Raw genomic sequence first — 23,102 nt, 5'->3', positions numbered from 1 at the left:
GTCAAAATGCAAGTAGATAAATCGGAACCGCTACAGCAGGAAGGTAAACGGCGTTTCCGTGTGCCGCTCTGGTTCGCCAGAAGTGGCTTTGTCATGCTGGCCTCATGACCTGGAAGCTATACGCCGGCTCCCTCGGCCAATAATGCGAGATGAGCGCGCAACCCCAGAGTCGGTCACGACTGGACCTAATGGTCAGGGGTCCCTTTACCTTTACTTTACCCCAAAAATATAGATATTTATTTATTTTATAGAATTTACTAGTTGACTCTCCCACACATTGCTGTGGCTTATCCCTGTGGCTGCCCCCATCCTGTGACGATCCATGATGCGTTGCTGTGCCTGACTCAGGGTCATAGCTGTCAAGATCTCCCTTTTTTAACGGAAATTCCTTTCTGCTGAATAGGCTTCCTTGCAAGAAAAGGGAAAACTTGACAGGGAGGATGTGTCCGTTTCCCCCTGGACAATGTGTGTCGTCCCTCCCATGGTTGTGTCTCATCCCTGTGTTTACTCCCATCCTGTAGCGACCCATGAGGTATCCCGTCCCCCCTCCCCCCACCCTGTGGCTCCCCCCCACCCTACGTCAGCCAATGAACTATTTGGGCCCCTCCTCCCCCTCCCAGGGCTCCATTCAGGATAGTATTTAAAGGGCTGTAGAGCTGAGGCCTAGTCTGTAAAGTGGAGCCGAGGCCTAGTCTTTAGGCTGTAAATTAGAGCTGAGGCCTAGTCTGTGGACTGTAAAGTAGAGCCGAGGCCTAGGCTGTAGGCTTTAAAGGAGAGGCGAGGCCTAGTCTGTCGGCCTTGGCTTGGAATAGTATTTAAATGCGAGCCGAGGCCTCCGCCCTGTATCTCCATTCCTTGGCCCTGGCCTGACTCTGTGGGTTGTCTGGTAATGGCCGCCTTGGTGGTTTCAGTTGCTTGGTTGATGACATCATTATTTGGTGCCGCCCTTCAGAGCTTCTGCTGGTGACAGCGTGATCTGCCTTTCTATTGGATGCTGCTGGAGTCTTCAGAGCTTCTGCTGGTGATGTGTAATTTGGGCACCACTTTTGTGTTTAATCATTATTTTAGGTATGGAAGGTGTGCTTGGGGGGGGGGATTATGCCAGATCCCTCCCTGTTGGGCAAGGTATGCTTTGTCCTAATTTGATGCAATTTGGTTCAGCGGTTATGGAGGAAGGGTGTTACATCCGTGCACGCAGTGGGAACATTTATATATATATAGATAGATAGATACACCACTCGATTGTAAAAACATCAAAGTGGTTTACAAAAAGATAAAGCAAGAAAATTGAGCATTATCCACAACCATACTTTAAAACATACAAAAGTTAAAATATTAAAACAGATTAAAATTACTTCATCTTCTAAGAATCTGGGTGGGCTTATCTAAACAGGACTGTTTTTGCAGGCTCCAAAAAGAGTACAGTGAGTTTCAAAGTGCAGGTGTTGCTATACTAAACTATTGAGTATTAGGTGTGGAAAAGGTATTATGTGGCACCTGCAGTAATGCCAATTATAAGTTACAATGGAGCTGGCAAAGATGTTTTAAACCAAAAAGCCAAGTTAAGAATAATACAGTTAAAACAGATTTTAAGTGGAAGATGAAAAAAACCTGAAAATAAATGTGAGAGAGTTGTGAATGACAAAGGAGAGGAAAATGTGATAGGAAAGGCCAAATTTCTTCACTGAAAGAATCATATAATGAAATATATGTGGCAATCAAAAGACAATGGCTCAAAAGGTTCTCAGTGTTTTCCCATCACATGTATGTCAGACAACCTCTTATTTACTGTTTAATTTATATTCTGTAAGCTTCAACACACAATGCTCTTATAAAGGCTAAATATAGATGATAAAAACTATAATGAGAACACTAAAACTACAGTAACCAGCGTATAAATAATAAAAACAGGGAAGACCATATGCAACAGTTTTTGCCTGGTGCTAAAATGAGAACAGGTGAACGTCTCAGTAAGTTTTCAGTTGTGGCAACCTGCATGCCAGATGCAGGTTGTCACAACTGAAAATATTATCTCTCCCGTCCTCACTCCTCTTGGTGGAGAACCTCAGATGAATGTTTCAGTGATTGGGTGGAGTAGTATGGGTTAAAACAGTCCAGAGAGCACCATGAACCAACAAAGCTGTTTCAGTATGGGTAAAATATGATCCAGATTATTGGTGTCAGTTCACAACCCAGCAAATATCATCTGCTAAATCTGCTTACCACTTTCAGTACCTTGGTGAATTTGCCACCCTGATTTCCTTATGGGAGAGAAGCGGAAATACAAATTAATGTAAGCATGTTATCCACTACTGTCTGCTCCCCTGTCGGTTGTGCTTCCAGTTTAAATTGGGATATCCATACATTTTCCCTTGTATATATATTTACTGCTTTATAAGATGTAACAAAATATTTAAAAGGAAAATTGAGAAATACTATTTATTATTTATTGAATTTATCCTAACTTTGTCATGAATGCAGAGGAGCTGTCCCCCAGGCAGATCAAATGAGGAGGGGCATGATTGTCTCCTCTCTGCTCATCAAAGGGTCACCATGATTAACAGGGAGAGGCAATTTGCATCTCTATCAGGATACTGGACTCTGCCTACCCCAGCCCTGTGTCTATTTTGGTGCTTTTCTTTTTTAAAAAACAACAACAACAACAACAACCCCCACTTTTGTTAAAATCAGTTGGATCTTGCAAGACAGGGAGAGGAAATTTGCTTGGAGGGCCAAACCAGCCTCCTTTATTTGGGGTTAGCTAGACAAGATTTTAAAAACTCCACAGATTTGACAATTCAAGAAAATAATATAACATTGGTTTGCGTAGCTCTTTCTCCTTGGTTTTCATCTAAACAAAAACTTGGTCCAACAAGCATGCTGGCAGTGAACATTTGATAAGGGGATCTGCATGAGAAGATAGGCATGCTCTAACAGGGGTGATTATTTGAATTTATCGCAAATAGTGCAGGCTATAAGCTATAAGCTGTCTGACTGGAATTTTTCATGATATTTTGAGTTAGTGAGGAGAATTTACTTAGTTTGGTATGGATGACTATGATTTTTAAAAAATGCTGTTTGATTTGCAGGCTTTTGTCACCCTTCTGCTTTGATAATAGTCTTTCCTTTCTCACCTTAAGGCATTAAGGGAAAAAGATATTTTGAGAAATGCTGTTGATGTCTCCTCCTTGCCCCTGGCAGAGTTAATCCAACTGTCCTGCTGTGCTCAGAGAGCCTGTTCTCTCCCACCCACAGTGTTTCTTCTTCACAGATTAAGAGCCAAAGAGCAGCAGGATGCCAGGCTATGGTGTGCTGCGCTAACTGGCATAGGCTATCATTGTCTTTCAAGATAAGAACTGTATCCAGTTTAGATGGGATTCCTGGGAATGCTTTTTGTGATTCTTCAGGCTATGTTTGAGGAAGCTTGCCCACACAATTCCTGCAGTATGCATAACTGTTGATGATATCCTTCATTTCCAGCTTCACAAAGACATATTAATATTGTAAATTTGAGTATTTTTTCTTTTTATTATAATTGCACTGCAACTAAACTATTCTCATTTCTATGTTGTTTGGGAGTCATAGTTCAGCTCCCAGAAAGTCTGTCTTCTTCATCAGAAATCAGGCAGATGTGCCTTGCCTCCAACTACAAAACAGCCTAGAAGTTGTTTGAGAGCAACACCCCCAAAGAGAGTCAGGAGAACTGAGGAGCAAGTGGGTTTATTAAATATACATTCACATATATTACAGGATCCATGGGGAGGACCAACCAACCCTTGGACCTACTTCCAATTTGGGATTTGTGCCAGAGTGGAGCCCTCAATTCCAGAGAGTCCCACTTGAAAGACCTCTCCCCAGCTATTTGTCTGTGGATTGTGATCAGTTGAGCACTTGAGAAACGGTTGGAACTGGGCTGATGAGCCATGTGACCAAAGGAGAGGTTTAGCGGTTCCTCCCTATATCTGCTACTTCTGATAATGTACATAGAAAAATTATGTCTTAGAATGTCCAGTTGAGAACAGAAGCAGCAGACAATTAACAAGGAGTCAGTTTTGGTAGAGGAAGAAACATAGACTTACGGTGGGGCTGGGTGTCAGTGCTGACAGCGGCCCGCCTTGAAGCAGAGGAAAGTAAAGCTGCTCATTGCCACAATTATCATCACGGACAGATGAAGAACTAACTACATTTGGGGAAATTACATTTTCCAAACAAATCTCCTAAGAATCAAGAGAGAGTTAATATTTGCATTGATTCAAATTATATCTGTAAAGGTATAATAAAAGCAAAAAAAACCAAAACCCGCTCCACCCCCCCCCCCCCAAAAAAAACCCACCACCTGAGATATTTCATAGTGCTCTGCTTTATTAATGCTATGACTAGGAGACTGGATATTTATTCATCTCTGTGTATTTTAATTTGGGCTTTTCCTTATTAAAGGTTTTGCTAATTTTGAATTATTGATTAACCTGAGAAATAGCGTTGCTCAGATATAATGAACATACATTTGTAAAGTCATTTTACAACTGAGCACAACTCAGGTTATTTTGGCCAACTTGCAACAAGCTGTAAAGTTCGCAGGGGAGCTCTTGCTGCATTGTTGTTGTTTTGATCAAGCACACAGCTAGGTGCTACAATTTTTACTTATATTTATAATACAGGCAGCAACTATTTTGCATGGCAGTTCCATTCCTGGCCCCTGTGCACATCGTTGGATTGTGCATAAGCCCATTCTGCCCCCGTTGTGCACTCTTCCAGGTACAAAAGAACCCATGCATTGGCGGTCGCATGTTATTTGGACGCATCACAAAATGGCCGCAGCCTATATTGGTTACAAATAAAGTTGAAACTGACAAAGAATGGTGGAATACATTTTTAAAGTTGAACAGAGGGGTATCAGTTATAGCATGCAGTATTTTACTACAGAGGAAAGGGGCAGCTGCAATCTAAATTCCCCAGAAAATATACTGAAATTTCAAAGCACTAATGGAGAACTACGGTGGATGCTCGGGTTGTGAACATGATCCATGTGGGAGGCACGTTCGCAACCCGCATCATTCGCAACCCGGAGTGCCACATCTACGCACACACGATTCGGCGCTTCTGCCCATGCACAAAGTGCAATTTAATGTTTCTGCACATGCCCAAGCTCCAAAACCCGGAAGTAACCCACTCTGGGACTTCTGGGTTTGGCGCGGTGTGCAACCCGAAAACATGCAACCTGAAGCGGCCATAACCTGAGGTATGACTGTACATGTAATAGAAAGGCTTGTCTGGAATCGACAGAAATAAGCTTTATATTGCTTTCCATGTCAATTATTTTGGCTCAAGACTAGCACTTCTGCATCTAAGTCTGCCCTGGTATCTGCTGAAGGCTGAGATGCTGATGGGAATTGGTGGAAAGTTTTCTACAGGATTCCAAAACATGAAAAAGGCAAAAGTCATAGGAGAATGTTACCTAGCTTGGCGATAACTTGAAAGGCACCTGCTGCCTGGGACAGGAGTTGACATCATATTAGAAGCATGAATCAAAACATGAAGCTGTGAAATGTTACTACCTTTTAAAGTGCATCATTGGTGTACTTTTCTTGGGAGAGCATGGTCTAGCATTTACTGGTTTACCCCACTGATTTGGTGATTCAAACAATGGAAACGTTTAAGGACTCATTGAACTGCTCTGCAGGTGGGACTTCAGGAATGTGTTCTAAGTGTAGAGGAGTCACAGAAAAGGAGTGAGTGGCTTCAAGTGCATTATGTCCCCTGACTCACAAAATGAATTTATTGCAGAATGCTCAAATCTTGTGAAACAACACATTTTGCTTGAGAGGCAATCTGCAAAGTACTGTGTAGTAATAGTAGATTCAACACCAGATTCTTCCCACACTGAACACACATTTCTTTTGAGATACGTACTTTACGTACTTTTGAAAGAAATGCAATATGAGATTCAAGAAAGATTTCTCAAGTTTGCAGATTGTAGCAACTAAAAAGGGGGCGGGGAATGATCAGTTGATAACTGATACATTGAAAGAACATGCTATTCCTCTCAGTGATTGTAGAGCTCAAGCCTACAATAATGGGGAAAATATGCCCCCGCTGCTCTCCAGGCTCCACTTCTGCCTCTGACTCTGGACTACTCTCTGTCACAGACTCTTCCTGCACACTAAAACCTGTTACCTTTTCAGCCTCCAACACCTTCTCCTCCCAGTCTGCTACCTCTTCTCCCTCTGACCACTTGTTCCACCACTAATCCCCTGGCTCTGAGCCTTCTTCCCTTGGGAGTTTCCCAGCTGGTGCCTCTCACCGCTCCTCTGCATCCAGCCAGTCCATGACCGTCCGCATTGGCATTTGGGACAGTAGCCTTGGCAGTGAGGCCTTTGGAGATGTGATAGCTGCATTCCACTTCCAGGGTGGCAGCTCCCCTGCTGTCATGGAGAATGAAGGCCTTGGGGAAGGAGATAGTCAAACTAAGGAAGTGGGAAATGACCCTTTAGAAGGAACCCATTCCTTGGGGCATGAGCAGTTCATCCCCTGCTGCTGAGGGTAGCGGGTAATTTGAAAATTATGGACATTGATGATTGGGTATGTGGTGGGAATGTGGCTTGTTTGCCTGGTGCACAGACTGTGGATATCGTACATCATCTAGATGCTGGGGAGGAGTCTGGAGGTAGTGCACGATGGCACCAATGGTATAGCGAAATGTACAGTAGTTCAATCCAGGAAATGAAATTTAGATTGCTAGGTAGGAAGTGCAGGTCCTGCAAGCCAAGACCTTCGAGGTAGCTTTCTTTTAAATGCTACTACCGTAGTTCCATAAGCAGCGCCAGCAAGACAGGCAGAGCTGTGTAGTCTCAGTGCTTGGATGTGATGGTGGTGTTGAGAGGAAGGTTTTAGATTTGTTTCTAACACCTTCTAGCTGTTTTCCCAGCAGTGAAACTTGTACTGCAGTGCTGTAGATTTCTATTCAGCAGCAAGTCTAACTAATTCCCAGGTGAATGGACATGGGAGTATAGCCTCAGTGTTCCTTCATCTTCTCTGCAGTATGCATGCTGCTTGCATTTACTTGTGCTTAACGGCTCAGCCACATTTATTTTTCAAAATAATGACAGCAATTACACTGTGTAATAGATGCCAGGTTTCAGCCTAGGGCAAATGTTTATGCATGAAATATAGGTTTAGGAAAATAAATGTATATGCACAAAGTACAGGTGTAATTTTGTTTTTTACATCTCTCTCTTTAGCAAGGGATGGACTATGCTATTGCTTCAGGCTTCCATTCTGTCAGACCTTGCTGTGACTTGAATTCCCAGTGTTTTATATTGTTCTGCCTATATGACTGTAAATAATTTTTATGTTAAGGTGGTAAAGATTAATTTTATGTTCTCAATACTATAACATCAGGAGGCAATAGCAATAAGTAGCTATATTTTCATTTGTTGATGAATCTTGAAGGAGGTGATTCTAGTTTACTAGAGTCAAATGGAAAGGTGGTCTTCAACCTTTTCAGATCCAGGACACACATTCAACTCAAACATGCATTTGGGGACCCACTTCTTAATTTTGTGCCATATATTGTATGGTGGTAGTGCTGCTGTTGAGACCCACCATGGATCAGGCCATGACCCAAAAGTGTGGCTTCCAACTTTCAATTTGAAGACCAATGAATACTATAGCATTGTGTCTTCTGAAGCCTGAAATACTATAGCATTGACTGACAGGTTGCCTGGTACAACCAATGGGCTGATTTGCACATAGCTGGAAGTCATGGAATACCTCTTGAGCCGATCAATGTGTTAATGTGTTATCTTGCCAGATAAGAGATACCAAAGGATTGTGAAAATTGTGTAGAATTATCTGACTTTGTTCCTTAGAAGGGATGGGAAACCAGAGGAGGCATATACCCTGGCAGGTCAGGGTTGTGTCACACAAGCTGATTAGATATAACATTTAAATATGGATTTTAGTATATTATAAACACATCGAGGAAAATGTATTTATTAAAGGAATTTTGTCTCCAACTATTGAACTAGAAAGGGATATGAGTTCCCCTTGTGATTGGCCCTTTTGTGTGATATCCATAGAAACTAGCAAATGCCATTCAGGTAAAGAGATTAAGGGATTCATGATAGGACAACTGGAGGTCAAAATTATCCTTTTTGCAGATGACATTGGGCACAACTCGGCTAACCCAGTAAGACTGTTGCAAAGTTAACAAGATTACCCATCCATGTGAACATACATTCATGCAAAATTATAGCAAAACTGAGTTTATAATTTATTATTTAGGTTCTGAATGTAACTTCCTTTTGGCTAAATGGAGGAATAAAGTATCCAAGTCATACTTGGAGCAGACCCATTGGAATTAATTGGCTTACTTAGTCATTACTAAGGGTTGTGGCCTCTGCCTTAACTAAACATCACTGTGGTCTCTATCTAAAACGTTTTTAGACCAATCTTAGTCTTGAGCATAGACTAGCCTAAGTTTTACCATGATTAAATAAAAGTCTCCCTAGATTAATAGCTGAGAATCTTCTGCAGAGCACAGAAGGCTGTCCATGTGAGAAAGCTACCCAACATGTTTGTAAGAGCTAGGAATCAGAGTAGTGGGTATATTAATGTTTTAGATGCATAGAAAGCCTTTAATAAATCAATACTCTTTGAATTAAGAGTATTCTGATGTTTGGGTTAAGTGATTCTTTCAGACTTGGTGTCTCTTGTCTGTTAGATGGCACCTGGCTCTCTGTCTCTGTCTTTGTCTTGATCTCTCTGTTCCATCTGAATCAAGAGAGGCAGCTGAGGTGTTAGGCCAGTGCATGGAGGCAGTGATGGGTTGTATGTGGGCCAAAAAACTGAAGCTGAATCCTGAAAAAGAAGTGTTATGTGTCCCAGGTTCTTGCATCCAGGAAGCGGGGAGGTGACCACCAATCCTGGATGGAGTTGCACTCCCCTGGAAGGAGCAGATTTGCTCCTGGATTTGACACTGTCACTGGAGGCTCAAGTGGTCTCTGTGGTTCGGAGTGCCTTTTTCCATTTCCAGCTGGTTCACCAGCTACAACCCCTTTTGGACCAAGATTACCATTGTACTCCATGCTCTGGTAACTTCTAGGCTGAATTATTACAATGCACTTGTATGTGGGACTACCTTTGAAGACGACTTGGAAAATGCAGTTGGTCCAAAATTCAGTGGCTAGGTAATTGACTGAGGTCTATTTAAATCTCATACAACCCATTTTAAAACAGTTGCTCTGGTTGCTAGTTCATTCGTGAGCCTAATTGAAGGTCCTCACATTAGTGTTTAAAGTCTGAAATGACTCAGGCCCCAAATATCTGAAAGATCACCTCCTTCCCTACAGGGTCTCTTTAGTGCTGAGATTGGCATGGGAGACCACCTTCACCTTCGCTTGCTCGGGTGGTGGGGGGTGACCCGGGAGAAGGAATTTTCTGTGGTGGCCCCTAAATTGTGGAACTTTCTCTGCACAGAGGTGTGTCTGGCGCCTTCATTATACAGCTTCCAGAGAATACTGAAGGTGTACCTCATTACCCTGACTTTTGACACATGATGTGCTTATTTTTTTAGGAGCCATCTTATATTTATTTTTATGATTGGAAGTAGTTTTAAACTGTTTTTAGTACTGTGTTCTAATGTTGTAACCCACACTGAGACCTTAGGGCAGGCATGTCCAAAGTCTGTTTCAGGGGCCTAATCCAGCCCGCCAGTCGGTTTAATCCGGCCCCTTTGGCAGTTTATTTCCTGGGGTAAAATCCAAAAATAAAGCTCAACAACCTCAATCCTAAAAAAGGCCAACAACTTTGGTCGGCCCTCATGGCCCTTCACTTCATCAAATCTGGCCCTCTTTGAAAAAAGTTTGGACACCACTGCCTTAGGGTGAAGGGTGGGTCAATTAATCCTCATCCTCATCATTAACTTTGAAACTAGATTATCCAACAAAAGATTATCCAACAAAATAACCTTTAAAAGAGGGAGTAAGTATGGATGCCCCTTATTACCAGCAGTGTTTATTCTAGCTATAGAATTATTAGGAATTATACTTACAAAGGACAACCAGATGAAAGGCATGTCTACAAATTTTAAGCAGAACGAATCAGCTATTTATGCAGATGACATTGTCCTAATGGTTATTAAGCCAATTAATTATCTAAATAAATTCCTGTAAGTTGTTTCTTTTAAGTGTAGATCTTTGTCAGACTACACATTAAACAAAGAAAAATCTGAGTGATTAGGGTAAAATATTGAACTCTCGTTTCAGTGTCTATTGTATAATTGCAGTGATAAAGAAAACAAAATAAATGAATGAGGAAATGTGCTGACTATAAAGATTAAACAAAGTGGCACTGATTATGCAAACAGTTATGCAAATTGTTGTTTTCATAAAAACTGAGTAAATGGATTAAACTGAGTTCATTCCAGAAAAAAATGTAGCTACTGTGGAAGCACCCCGAGTCAGTTATTAAAATACGAGCCACTTGTAATATGCATACAAGAGAACTATTTCATGCCACTGGGACAATTAATGTTGGTATTTAGTTCTAAACTTTTGCAGTGGTTGCATGTTTGCTTTCCCCCCAAATAAATGCTGTGTTGTTGAAATCCTTAAAGTGGTAGAACTGGAACATGCCAATTTAGGTATTAAAGATACATTGAACCAATCGTATGATTGCTTCACGGTGTAGCATTGCTTGCTGTGTGTGTGTGTGTGTGTGTGTGTATGTGTGTGTGTGTGTAAAAGTGTCATGGGTGCCAGCACAAAATGGCTGCCATAGGCAACAACAACAACAACAACGTGACAGTGCACTGTACTACTGTCATAAAAGAGCACTGACTATGGGCCACTGCAGCATGGCTCTTATCCATGCTATTTGTTTAATATCATAATCTTTCGACCGCATGGGATGAGTTCACTATGTAACTTCTCATATCAGCAGTGCAGCTGTTTCTGAGCAGGGCAACAGACTGATCAGAGAAGGAACCACATCATGGACTTCTCCCATGTGATCTAGGACTTTTGGCATGACTCAAATGACACAGAAAGGAATAAGAGCTTTTGCACAACAGCTCTTAGACTGGACCGTGACTCAGCCTCCAGAATTAGCTCTAGCTCTTTTGTCTGTAGAAAGAGACAACTGCCATTATTTCCTTAGATAGCCAATGGGGTGCCCTCCAGATGTTATTGGACTACAGCTCCCATCAGCCCCAGTCAGCATGGCCAATCATCAGGAATGATGGGAGTTATAGTCCAACGCCACATTGGCTACACCTTGTCTAACTTGTCAGGTTGTACTATGTGCATGTGTTGGTGGATGTTTGATTTATTTTTAATGTGTGTCTCTTGTTATCCAGGGAATGTACAAAGTAGTCAAGCAGCATTATGATGAAAGGACAGTCTGTTTTAAAGTGTATTTTGGTTTTCTATATAATTTAGGGAAAAAACAGTTTTCAGACAGAAAAATAGTTTAACTTAATGCCAGCCTTAACTAGAACAATGTGTGCTTTTCAGTATCAGCAATAATCAGACAGACTTGTCAGACTACATGTGCTCCATACCCCACCATACACACATCTGTCAACTTTGAGAAACTTTCAACAGAGTATCATTATTGCATTGTATCAATTTTTAACACTATCTACTTGAGTTAAACACTGTAATTCAATTACTGTAATGCATCGTGGCCTACATATGTATATATTTACAGATAGAATCTTTGCACACATGCCATTTTTTAGACTATTGTAACTGTCTTATACCAAGTTGTAATTGAAAAGCAGAAATAAGAGTTGTAGTATTTAGTAGTGCACATCACATTTGCTAGTGAAATTGGACACAATTTATTGATGCACTGTACTAAAATTTAACCTGTGCAATGGGTTTTTCTTTAGTAACAAAGAAGTGGTGTAATGCAGATCAATTATCACAGCTCAGTTGCAAAAAAATTGTTTTAGGAATAAGCACCAAAAATCGACAGCACAGTATAATTCATAGTTGCCTTGTTAGGGTGGGTGTGAATGTGTCAGATATTTTCTCTATAGAATGATCTGCCATCATAATTAAAGTGGTTCAGTGTTCTGGATAATAATATGTATATCAGATGAGCATTGGCAATAAAAATAATGTTGATTAAAATTCTGCCTGATGTTTAGATACCATATGCCACCATCAGACTCTTCTACAATACACTTCCAGCAGTGACTTGCACTGTGTCAGCTCTGTTTCACAGTTAAGAGTAGTGGCAATATATATTTAGCCCATCCAGATTGTTCCTATTGAAGAAAGTGGCCTGGATAACTGGTGTCCCCCACCACCACCACCACTATTCCTTCTAGAGCTGGATGGGATTTGTTGGTGCAGAAACAACACTGCAAGAGCATGTATCTGCACAAATAATTTTGCATCTATTGGATGCCCATGCAATGCACACTGGCCCCTACTTTCCACAGCAAGTCCATTTTTAGTCTCTTTCCTCTAGCCTTAAAGGATGCTATGACTAGAGGGCCACAGCAGCAAATAGTGTGTGTGTCAAAAGGAGTGTACTTTGCAAGGAACATTTCTTGCCTTCCTGCTTCAACCCTAACAAGACAAACCAGGAGTTTGGGTTATTTTTATTCTCTATGTATTTTATTACCGTACATTCCTTTTGAGTTCATTTTGTGATTCTCTAGCTTCCCTGTTGACTGCTCTCTCCTCCCTACTCTTCTGCCCTTCTGACATGGCACATCTCTCTACTGCTGGCCTTTTGGCTTGTTCTGTAGCATTACCTCTCACTACAGTACTTTGGATTCTTTCTGGCATTCCTTCCAGCCTACTTTCCAACCAAACTCTCTATTATTAATAGTATCATTATATGCCTCTCCACACATTACTTTTCTGCACCTCAGCATCATGGACAATATTCTGATTAATAGTTGCATAGCTGCATTTTCTTGGCAGGTTCTTCAGTCATTCATTATTTTTTAAAAATTGTTTATCAGTTTCTTTTTACTTTTCAGGTTTTAAAAATCAGTTTGCTTGGCCATCGGAAACGTATTTTGGCCTCACTGGGAGACAGGCTTCACGAAGATCCACCTCAGAAACCACCAAGATCTATAACCCTCAGGGTAAGTTCCAGAAAATATGTTTTATATTCACTCAAACACGTATTTTAAAAGGCCTATAAAATCTTCAATCACAAAGAATGATTATTTCACAGCTGCCCATATGAACTGAGATGTATAGCTCTCTTCTTTTTTCATATTTTTATAAGGCTCTCCAATTTGTTTCACCAGCATGGTTTACTTGAGGGTTTTTTATTTTATTTTTGTGATTTTGCTTGAGAAAAAAAACACACTGCATTTAATAGCATCAAAAGGTATTCCTGTTCAACTACTTAATGTAATTAATGTTCATGTCTTACTGAATTAGTGTGTCTGTCTGAATTTTCTGCACACAACAGTCTATAAATTATTGAATTTGCTGGCCTTTTTAATTTCCACATTTTTTTCTTGGCATGTTAGGGGAGGGCAGTATCTCTTCTTGGCATGGTATCTTTTCTTGGCATGTTAGGGGAGGGGCAGTATCTCTGGTGGGGGACACGTTGTGCTCCTTCTTGAGTAGTTTGTCCACCTTTGCTCCCCACCCTGCACTCAGCTCTCACTTGTGGCTCCTAGAAGCTGACAGTGGCCACACCCCAGGAAACGGCTTTGACTGGCTAGACCAGATGAGAGTAGTCTATGGTTATTAAACCCCTCAGTGAGTCAGGTGAGTTAGGCACTTGTCTATCCACTGCATGTAAAGACAGGCTCTGGCAGTTTGAGTGGACAAGACCAATAGTGGGTCCAATGCTCAAGAAGGCAGTTTCAGCATGTGTTATTGAGGGAAATGAGGGGCAGATGGAACTCATCAACCTGGGAAGTTAGCCCATCTAGAAGGAAAACCGATCCTAAACTTCTGTTGCCTTGGAACTATACACATTCCTGAGAAAGGTTTTGGAAGTAAACCCTGAGGAACAATCCATACTCACTGAACACACACTACTGAATTGCCCCAGAGACAGCATTGAAGCTGGCTGGCTAAAGTAGTTTCAGAACATTCAACTTACTGCTGACAGCGGCAACACTTGCAAAATGTATACGAAGGCATGAAGAAAGCCTTTGGCCCAATAGTCAGGAAAACTGCACCACTGAAAACATTGTCTGGAGAGATAATCACAGACCGCAGCAAGCAGATGAAGAGATGGGCAGAGCACTATCAAGAACTGTCAGGTTGTGTACCCGCAGCAGTGACCAGGGGAAGACTGGGAGGAGCACAGAAAGAAGAAACCCCATGGTACAGCTGCATCAGCACAACCGAATACCTTCATCTAGATGCCCCAGCTACAAATAAACATTTCTCTCCCATGTTGGTCTGCAGCAATGGGAAGTACTGTAACTCTCCAATGGGTTGACTTCACCCCTGAAGGTGCACTCTTCCATTGTCTCCCAAGACAGAAGGATAGATGCCAGCAACCAATCTTTTGCCAACACTGGGATCTGGGAACCTGGTCTTCAACTCTAAAATTTTATCATCACTCTAATATCCTAATGTGGTTCTTCACCATTCAGGCTGCAATCCTAATAACACTTATTAGGAAATAGGAAGTAAGCCCTAGTGCACAGAAGAACTTCTGCATAGGATTGCACTGTAGATTGCTTTCTAACATCTACATGCAGCCGCTGGGAGAGATCATCAGGGGGTTTGGGCTGGGTGTTCATCAGTATGCGGATGATGCCCAGCTCTAACTCTCTTTCAAATCAGTACCAGTGAAGGCGGTGAAGGTCCTGTGTGAGTGCCTGGAGGCGGTTGGAGGATGGATGGCAGCTAACAGATTGAGGTTGAATCCTGACAAGACAGAAGTACTGTTTGTGGGGGACAGGAGGTGGGCAGTTGTGGAGGACTCCCTGGTCCTGAATGGGGTAACTGTGCCCCTGAAGGACCAGGTGCGCAGCCTGGGCGACATTTTGGACTCACAGCTGGTCATGGAGGTGCAAGTCAATTCTGTGTCCAGGGCAGCTGTCTATCAGCTCCATCTGGTACGTAGGCTGAGACCCTACCTGCCTGCAGACTGTCTAGCAAGAGTGATGCATGCTCTAGTTATCTCCCGCTTGGACTACTGCAATGCGCTCTATGTGGGACTACCTTTGAAGGTGACCCGGAAACTACAACTAATCCAGAATGCGGCAGCTAGACTGGTGACTGGGAGCGGCCGCCGAGACCACATAACACCGGTCTTGAAAGATCTACATTGGCTCCCAGTATGTTTCCGAGCACAATTCAAAGTGTTGGTGCTGACCTTTAAAGCCCTAAATGGCCTTGGTCCAGTATACCTGAAGGAGTGTCTCCATCCCCATTGGTCCAGTACTGAGGGCCTTCTGGCGGTTCCCTCTTTGCGAGAAGCCAAGTTGCAGGGAACCAGGCAGAGGGCCTTCTCGGTAGTGGCGCCCGCCCTGTGGAACGCCCTTCCATCAGATGTCAAAGAGAAAAACAGCTACCAGATTTTTAGAAGACATCTGAAGGCAGTCCTATTTAGGGAGGCTTTTAATGTTTAATATACATTATTATATTATTTTATTTTTCTGTTGGAAGCAGCCCAGAGTGGCTGGGGAAACCCAGTCAGATGGGTGGGGTATAAGTAAATTATTATTATTATTATTATTATTATTATTATTATTATTATTATTATTTTGCTAGGAACTATCTATCTATATTTTAATGGCAATCTGGAGGAATGCAGATGTAATTTTCATTACTGTCCCTTTTGAGGTAGACAAAGGGAGGTGTGCATTGTAAATTGTAAGCAACTATCTTTTTCTCTCACACAGACATCTTACTCAATTCCACTTACGAAAACATTAATATGGACACTCTCACTCTCATTGCTGGTATATCACACCTGGCTTCTGGGAGAGAAACTATAGCTGCTTGAAAGACTGTGTTACTGAAAGTGTCACTGAGCTCATGGTATTTTCCCTTTGGAGAATTGCTCAAATACAGGGCATTTTAGCTGCTGTTTCCTGGCACAGTGTACTTCAAGAATGCTAAAATATAAATAAGGAACATGAAGTGGTTGTAGGCTATGATCCAAGGAAAAGACTAGATATTTTTACAGAGGTGTCATCTTTCAGTTTTTAGGAATGAAGCATATAGGTGTTATTTAAGTGAACTTCAGAAGATAAACTTGACAACAGAAAAGGGAAATTGGTAAAAACAAGTGAGCTGTGCATGTGGAGTGCTCCAGGCTTCAAGCCAGCCATGTTCTTTTTCAAGAGACCCCATGTTTTCCAGCTTTCCATGTTTTCTCCCCTTCTCAATAGTAGGTCAGCATTCTGTACCCACTGAACAACCCAACTCATTGGGCTGTTTTAGGGGAATTATTTTCCCTAAAGGTTTTTTTTTTTTTGTACTTCAGGAAGCATTTTGCTCCCTCCAAGCCTGCTGATACTATTCTCTTGTGTCTCGACCAGGGGTGGGAGACTGGACCTGGTTGATGGGTTGTATCTTTCATTCCTCCACCTCCAATTCCATGGGCTAACTTTTAACAGCTGGGTGAGGCTGCCCACCTGTCAATCACCTGTTGTCATTATTATGCCAGGTGACAACTTGAAAGGGGCTTGCCTTTGAAGTCCATGTACAAACATTTTGTACTGATACTGCTTCAAAGGGACTTCAAAGTGAAGCCAGGCACACCTTTACCTGCCTCACACCTGACATCACATATTATTAATAATAATTTATTAATCATGCTTTACACAACAGTCTTTTGTGTGTGTGTGTGTGTACACGTCCAGGGGTCCTTCACCTTACACACACACACACACACACACACACACACACACACACACACACACACAATTTTTTAAAAAACACAAAAACACCAGGCACATTTAAAACAATAAAAATGGATACTTGTGGCAAAACCCATTTATCAGAGAGATGTATAATTCTGTCAGCAGAGTGCAGAATGGACGAGAGTCAACTAAGGTGAGACAACTAAGGTGAGACAACAGAAGGCCAGAGAGAATAAGGCAAGATATGGGGATGAACAAGAGTTTTCTTGCCCCTCCTTATCTCTCCATGCTTATGTCCTGCCACACTCCTTCCTATCACAGCTCTTCTACCCTCAGCTGTCCAAATGTCTCCTGCTATATGAAATAATTCCAGCCATTTCCCCTTCATGCCTGGAACTGCCTCCCCAAATGTTTCTGTGTGACTACCTTCCTTAAAGCCTGTAAGTCCCTCCTCAAAATTCAGCATTTCCAGGATCATGTCCCTAGTTACTATGCCTTAGCATAACCAAACCAAATAATTATATTCTTCCATTGCCCCCATTGCCCCAACTTTGTTCTTGTTCTCTGCCTATTTTAGAGTGTTATCTCTTGATGTAGGAACCTGTCATACCTTATACCTGTAAAGCACCATATACATAGATGGTATATATACATTGTATATATGTCCAGCACTTGAGACACTTGTAGCTGCAGTTCATACACTTTTAGCTTCAGTGAAAGTCTTTATTTCCTGCTGTTACTTTCTCTAATTATGTGTAGGAACCCAGTGGTAACCACACTCCTCCTCAGTTGTCTCCCTCACTCAGCCAAAGCACTTACACTACTGGTGGCTCCCTGGACGTTCCACACATTATCATGCAGGGGGATGCAAGGAGAAGAAGAAATGACAGCTATTTTGATGATATTCCTCGGTCAAAACTGGAGAGACAGATGGCACAGGTAATGTTGGGAAGCCTTTCCTGTTAAAATTTAATATAATTAGGGTTGTATGTTCACTTCTTTAAAATTTGAGAAGATGTACCTTTAGAAATAAGAGTACCGGTATATCTTTTTGTGAATGTTAGAATATTTTGGAACCATGTGCTGATTCCTCAACTAAATTGGTTTGCATTTATTTTGTGACTCTTTTATCCTGCTCTATAAACACACATTTAAAAATCTATGCTCTAGAGAGACTTTATATTCTGTAAACTAGTTTATTTGTATGCTAACAGGCCTGGGAGATGTGAATAGCATTGATATGTGAAATTGAAATATTCTTTTTCGTGTTTGAAGAAGATAAGATTTTAATGACTGATATTTTTTGTCTCCTAAGAGTAAATGATACCAGCAAGCTGCCTTATTGCTAGGATTTGGTTGTAGAAACAATGTTGAACACATTATTTTTTTAAATGAAAGGAAGCTAAAGTCCAATTCCTTAGCAGCAACATTTCTTATAGATCTTCCAGGGTGTATTCTCACAATTCCCCCCCCCCTTGCATTTAGTGTTAAGTGGAATCATATTGCTACATTCAAAATAGTTTTGGCTGACTGTAGAATGAGTTCTTTTTGTTCTTTGTAACTCTGAAGTGAGTTGTGGAATCATGAATTGATGCCACAGTACAATCCGCACATACACAGGGCAGCCTAGGAATGTCCTCTTTGAGCATGCTTTGATACCAAGTATATGGCGATATCCCTGTCCCCTTGCTGAGGCAGAGACCTTCAAGCATGGGAAGTCTGAGAACAACCTGGGATGCTCTAGGTACACTTCTTACGTATTTTTGAAAAAATCTGGAACTTACCAAAAAGCAACAGATCCAGTCTGAAAATATTTTCCTGCAACTGAAAGTTATTGGGTGCATTCATTTATTGCAGATTCTAACCCATCCTTAGGATTTTTTAAAATTCAGGTTTCTTGATGGAAACCTGGCTGGGAATCTTGTTCAGCAAATGGTTTGAGTAAGGCATTCAGAATTTAATAGTTCAACACAAATTTAGCAACCTTCAAAGTCAGGCCTATGTAACTGATGCTTCAGCATCCATCATAAACCAAGGACAAAAGCCACCTTGTAGTTGAGTATCTGCTAATGTACTTATGATATCTAGTTTTAGTAGTTAGTATTGCCCTTCAGTAATTTTACTCCATGCTTATTAAGGGGGTGATGTTGCTGGTTTATTATCTCTGAAAATCACTCTCATCAATAATGGCCCATTTCTTATTTTTGGCCCCACAAGGGATAATTCTATGTAAGCTGCACACAAAGCCACTTTCTCTCCCCCATCTGATTATGGATATTTTTCTTATTCAGCTTTTGACAGAAATACATTTCATAGCTTTCAGACAGAAATTGGATGGTGTGTGTTCACATTTGGTTATGATTTTTGCTGACAAAGCAATTCAAGGGATTTGCTGAAACTGTTATTTTTACAATTAGATTTCAATCATTTTTAAAATGGCTTTTGGGTATTGCAGTTTTAGATATTTTGTGTTGGGGCTGTTGAAATATTTCCTGTCTTTACTTAATGAACACCATAATAATGCTGCAAACATTACACTAAACCAGAAGTGACTAACCTATGGCCCTTGGTGTATAACTCCCATCACCGTGACCATGGAGCATGCTGGTTGGGGCTGATGGGAACTGGAGTCCAATAGAAAATGAAGGCCACAGTTATGTCCCACCACCACCACATTCAGCACCCTTAAAAAATGGAATGCCACTTACCCTCAATACATTCAACCACAAATGAATAATCCACTGACTACCTTAAATATAGTATATGCTTGACCAAAAAGATATGCCATATTTCATTCTAAAGGTCAGCATAGTTGAACTTCTATCAGTGAAAGTGCTGTGGGTGATATGTGCTGTTCTTTGATGGTGCACGGGACTTAAGGCCAGATCATAAACCATGTTGTAATGCTTCACTGTATGCATCAGAGACCAAACTCTGAATTGCACCCAAAACAGATGGAAGGCCAGTTGAGTTCACGAAGCATGTTAGTGACATGAAAGTTTCACTCCGCTGAGCAGGCATTCTGCCCTGATAGAGGCATCCAAGTGCCTGGCATAGCCATAAGTACAGATTGATTATTTCAGCAGTTCAACCTGGACGAGGGGGGATGTTTAATGCCCATGTTGCAATCTTTTAAAAATCTAACAGCAACATAGAAAGGAAAAGTGTGGTTCCCTCTTGAAAAATCCAAGGGCAGCTGATAAGCTCTGTTTGCTCAGTTGAACATTTAAATACAAATGTATGTGGTTTTCAACAGCTGAATTAGGTTTTCTGTTAACCTGTTATTGGAAGGAATTGGGGAGTCCCCCTTGGTATGCAAGATAGCTTTGATAAAGAAGAGCGGAGTAACAAAACACCACTTACTATAAAAGAACTTCTCTGCAGGTCGCAAAGCTTGAATGTTGGAATAGGCAATGCCAGATTTATTGTCACTGAGTAGTTTGATATATGCACATCATGTCACTGAGTATCTCATCCTTCTCTGTTGCCGCTTCTTGTCCCTTATACCCTCTTCAAGCTCTTCTCTCATTTCTGCATAAAGTATTTGAAAATATAATACTCCCCAAAGGTATATAATATTACCTTTCTAGAAGTTGTCTCAATTTCATTCTTGAATTATCGCACTCATACATGATATGATAAACATGCAAGGATGAAACTGAGGTTAAAATTCCATAATATACTCAGCAGTTCCACTGATTTTGTCCATAAAATGCATGTCACAGCCCATTAACATTTCTTTAGAAGTCTGGTGGGCTTCCATTTACATTTGTATTTAATATGTGATCTCTTTATAATTATGTAAATTCACTTCCTCTGTCCCATTGCTGGCTTAGGAGGTAGTGTGCCATCTTAGGCACAATCCATATCTATCCTGTATCTATCCTGTTGCTTCTTAGGAAATACTGTATTTTGATATGTGTCCCCCCCCCCCAAAATGTAGCTTTGATCCCTGTTGAGAAAAAGAATGACCTAGCTCTGATTTAAGTCAGTAATGTGTACACAGCCCCAAACTCTGGTAACATTTTCATGCCCACTGACTTCTAAGTGGGGGAAATCTGGACACATTTGATGTGTCTAACCCTGCTTGGAGTATTTTTTTGAGCTGATTTCCTACTCTATACAATCTGGACACTTATTTTCAATCTCTGATTGTGAAATTGTTTATACATACCTGCTTTTCCAAGGGATGGTACTTGACCAAAGATGTTTGACATATCAGCCACCTGTTCTAGATTCATTCTGAAGATGAAAGGCTGTTAAGGTTGAGAAGGTTATAGTGACATTATTAGCAAAAAAGGAAGTGGTTAGTCAGCAGAAGTTTTCATTTCACTGTGCATGTTTGGCACATTAGAACTGAAATCGCTAGGATAACTCCTGCTTTGAGAGATGAGCACCAAGACTGACTTTTTAAAAAGATTAGACAGGGTTGGAAAAAAACCCACAGTAACTGACAGCAGGAACCTGAAGCAATTGCCCCTGAAAAAAGCACAACTTTTGTTCAGCTAGATGGAAATTAATTTGAAAGCAGTTTGCAATAGTTTTAGGGCTGTCTGTATGTACCAGCTCATCTCAACCTTAGGGCAAATTTGTTCAAATAAAGAATTCCATCTTGTTGAATGAAGTGTGAGGAAGAAACTAGATTCAGGCAAATGTAGCCATCTTTCTGTTCTTTTTTCATCACATACGATGACTCCAGAGTCTTGAAATGACTGGAGCAGCCACAGGCCTTTCATATCATGGATGTGAACATTTGGGCCCAAGAAAGAGGTAGTCTAGTATCCTTAAAAGACACTTTTTATAATCAGAGTGCATCTTACAGGAGTGAGTTTTACTCAGAGTGGACCCACTGAAGTGAATGGGCCTAACTTGGTTATGTTTATTAATTTCATTAGGTCTAAATTTGGTTGAATACTACCTATGTATTTACCTCTTGAAGGTGTCAGGGTATAGGCATGGGTGTTATACACTATACTAAAATGCACAAGAATAATGATGTGGGGTTTTGTTTTTTCATTGCTTTAGCAGTCTAGAAAGGAAGGCTTCTTTGTAATTTACAGGATCCTTTATTTTAATGGCTATCTAAGTTGTCAGTTTGAACCTCAGAAGATCACATCCTTCCACAAAAACAAACTGAAGCAGCAGCCGATAGTGGAGAAAATTTCCTTAAAGTTTATTTGTTTGGGCTTTCCTCTCTGTCACATGGGGATGGAACACAACTGACACAATCTGACAATAACCTCATTATTGTTTGGCATGGAATGCTACTCTTTTTAAATACTTGCTGGGATAGTTCCATAGGATCTATATACCATTTCCTCACAGAAATGGATTCTTCAGACTCATGTAAAACATCAAGATTCACCAGAATAGGTTTGATGATCTGGCATACAGTGTTCAAAGACCTCCGGAAGCCTTAGCACCCAGATCCAGTTCATCAGATTCTCACAGCTCTGTTACACTCAGGCTGCAAGTGAAATGGAGCTGGAAAGCAAAACAGATTCCCAGATGATGAGAGTTATTATTAGTATTAGTATTACAGTGGTTACTCGTGTTACATACTTAATCCATTCCAGAGGTCCGTTCATAACAGGAAACCGCTCATAACACAAGGCGCGTTTTCACTAATGGCGCCTCCCACTGCTGCTCCGCAAGACCGCGACTTCCGCTCGCATCCTGGGGCAACAAGGGGCATCTACTTCCGGGTTAATGGAGCGCGTAACCCGCAGCATTCGTAAAGGGGACGGTATGTAACACGAGGTACCACTGTATTAGTAATATTCAGTCTACTCTTCTCTGTGATAGCTTTTCAGCATAATGAACCACTTACTTCAATTATTTATATATGTTTTCAGGATGAATTACAACCAATTGTCATGTCATCTTTTAAGAACTGCAGCAGGTTAACTCTAGGTGTCTGCTGCTTCCCAGATGAAGAAGTGCTACTTCTCTTTATGCCTTCATGGAAGCTTGCAAAGAGAAAATCTCCCCTGTGGGGAAATGCAGGAGTTGTCACTATATATAAAGTTTGTGCCTCACACTGCAGAGGAGTTGTGAGGGCCATAACAGAATGGTGATGAATTTGTCAATATATTAAACATACCAATTTTCCTTTAGTATCAAAAGCTGTAGAGTGCCTAACCTGGACCAGGACCTGGGAACTTGGGGAGGGAGTTAACTCTTTCTCCCACACCACAGCCTCAATTAAAATGGCACATACAGCTATTTGTCTGTGAGGCAAAAGCTCCATTGGCTCCAAATGAAGTTTTCCTCCCAGGCAAATTGCTGC

General features: G+C 41.2%; 1 protein-coding gene across 11 annotated transcripts in view; it reads left to right on the top strand.

The window, feature by feature from the left end:
• ANKS1B (ankyrin repeat and sterile alpha motif domain containing 1B) overlaps positions 1–23,102 on the top strand; it is a 327,182-nt gene that overhangs the window by 281,897 nt on the left and 22,183 nt on the right. For all 11 annotated transcript variants that reach the window (XM_088651954.1, XM_088651950.1, XM_088651949.1 and 8 more), the window contains 2 exons: positions 13,001–13,108; positions 17,573–17,752. In XM_088651954.1, the coding sequence (XP_088508080.1) occupies positions 13,001–13,108; positions 17,573–17,752 (288 nt within the window). The remainder of the gene's footprint in view (positions 1–13,000; positions 13,109–17,572; positions 17,753–23,102) is intronic.

Source organism: Zootoca vivipara, chromosome 9 (genome assembly GCF_965207765.1).
Source record: "Zootoca vivipara chromosome 9, rZooViv2.hap1.1, whole genome shotgun sequence".
NCBI classification, from domain to species: Eukaryota; Metazoa; Chordata; class Lepidosauria; order Squamata; family Lacertidae; genus Zootoca; species Zootoca vivipara.
This window is presented reverse-complemented; position numbering and strand designations above follow the sequence as displayed.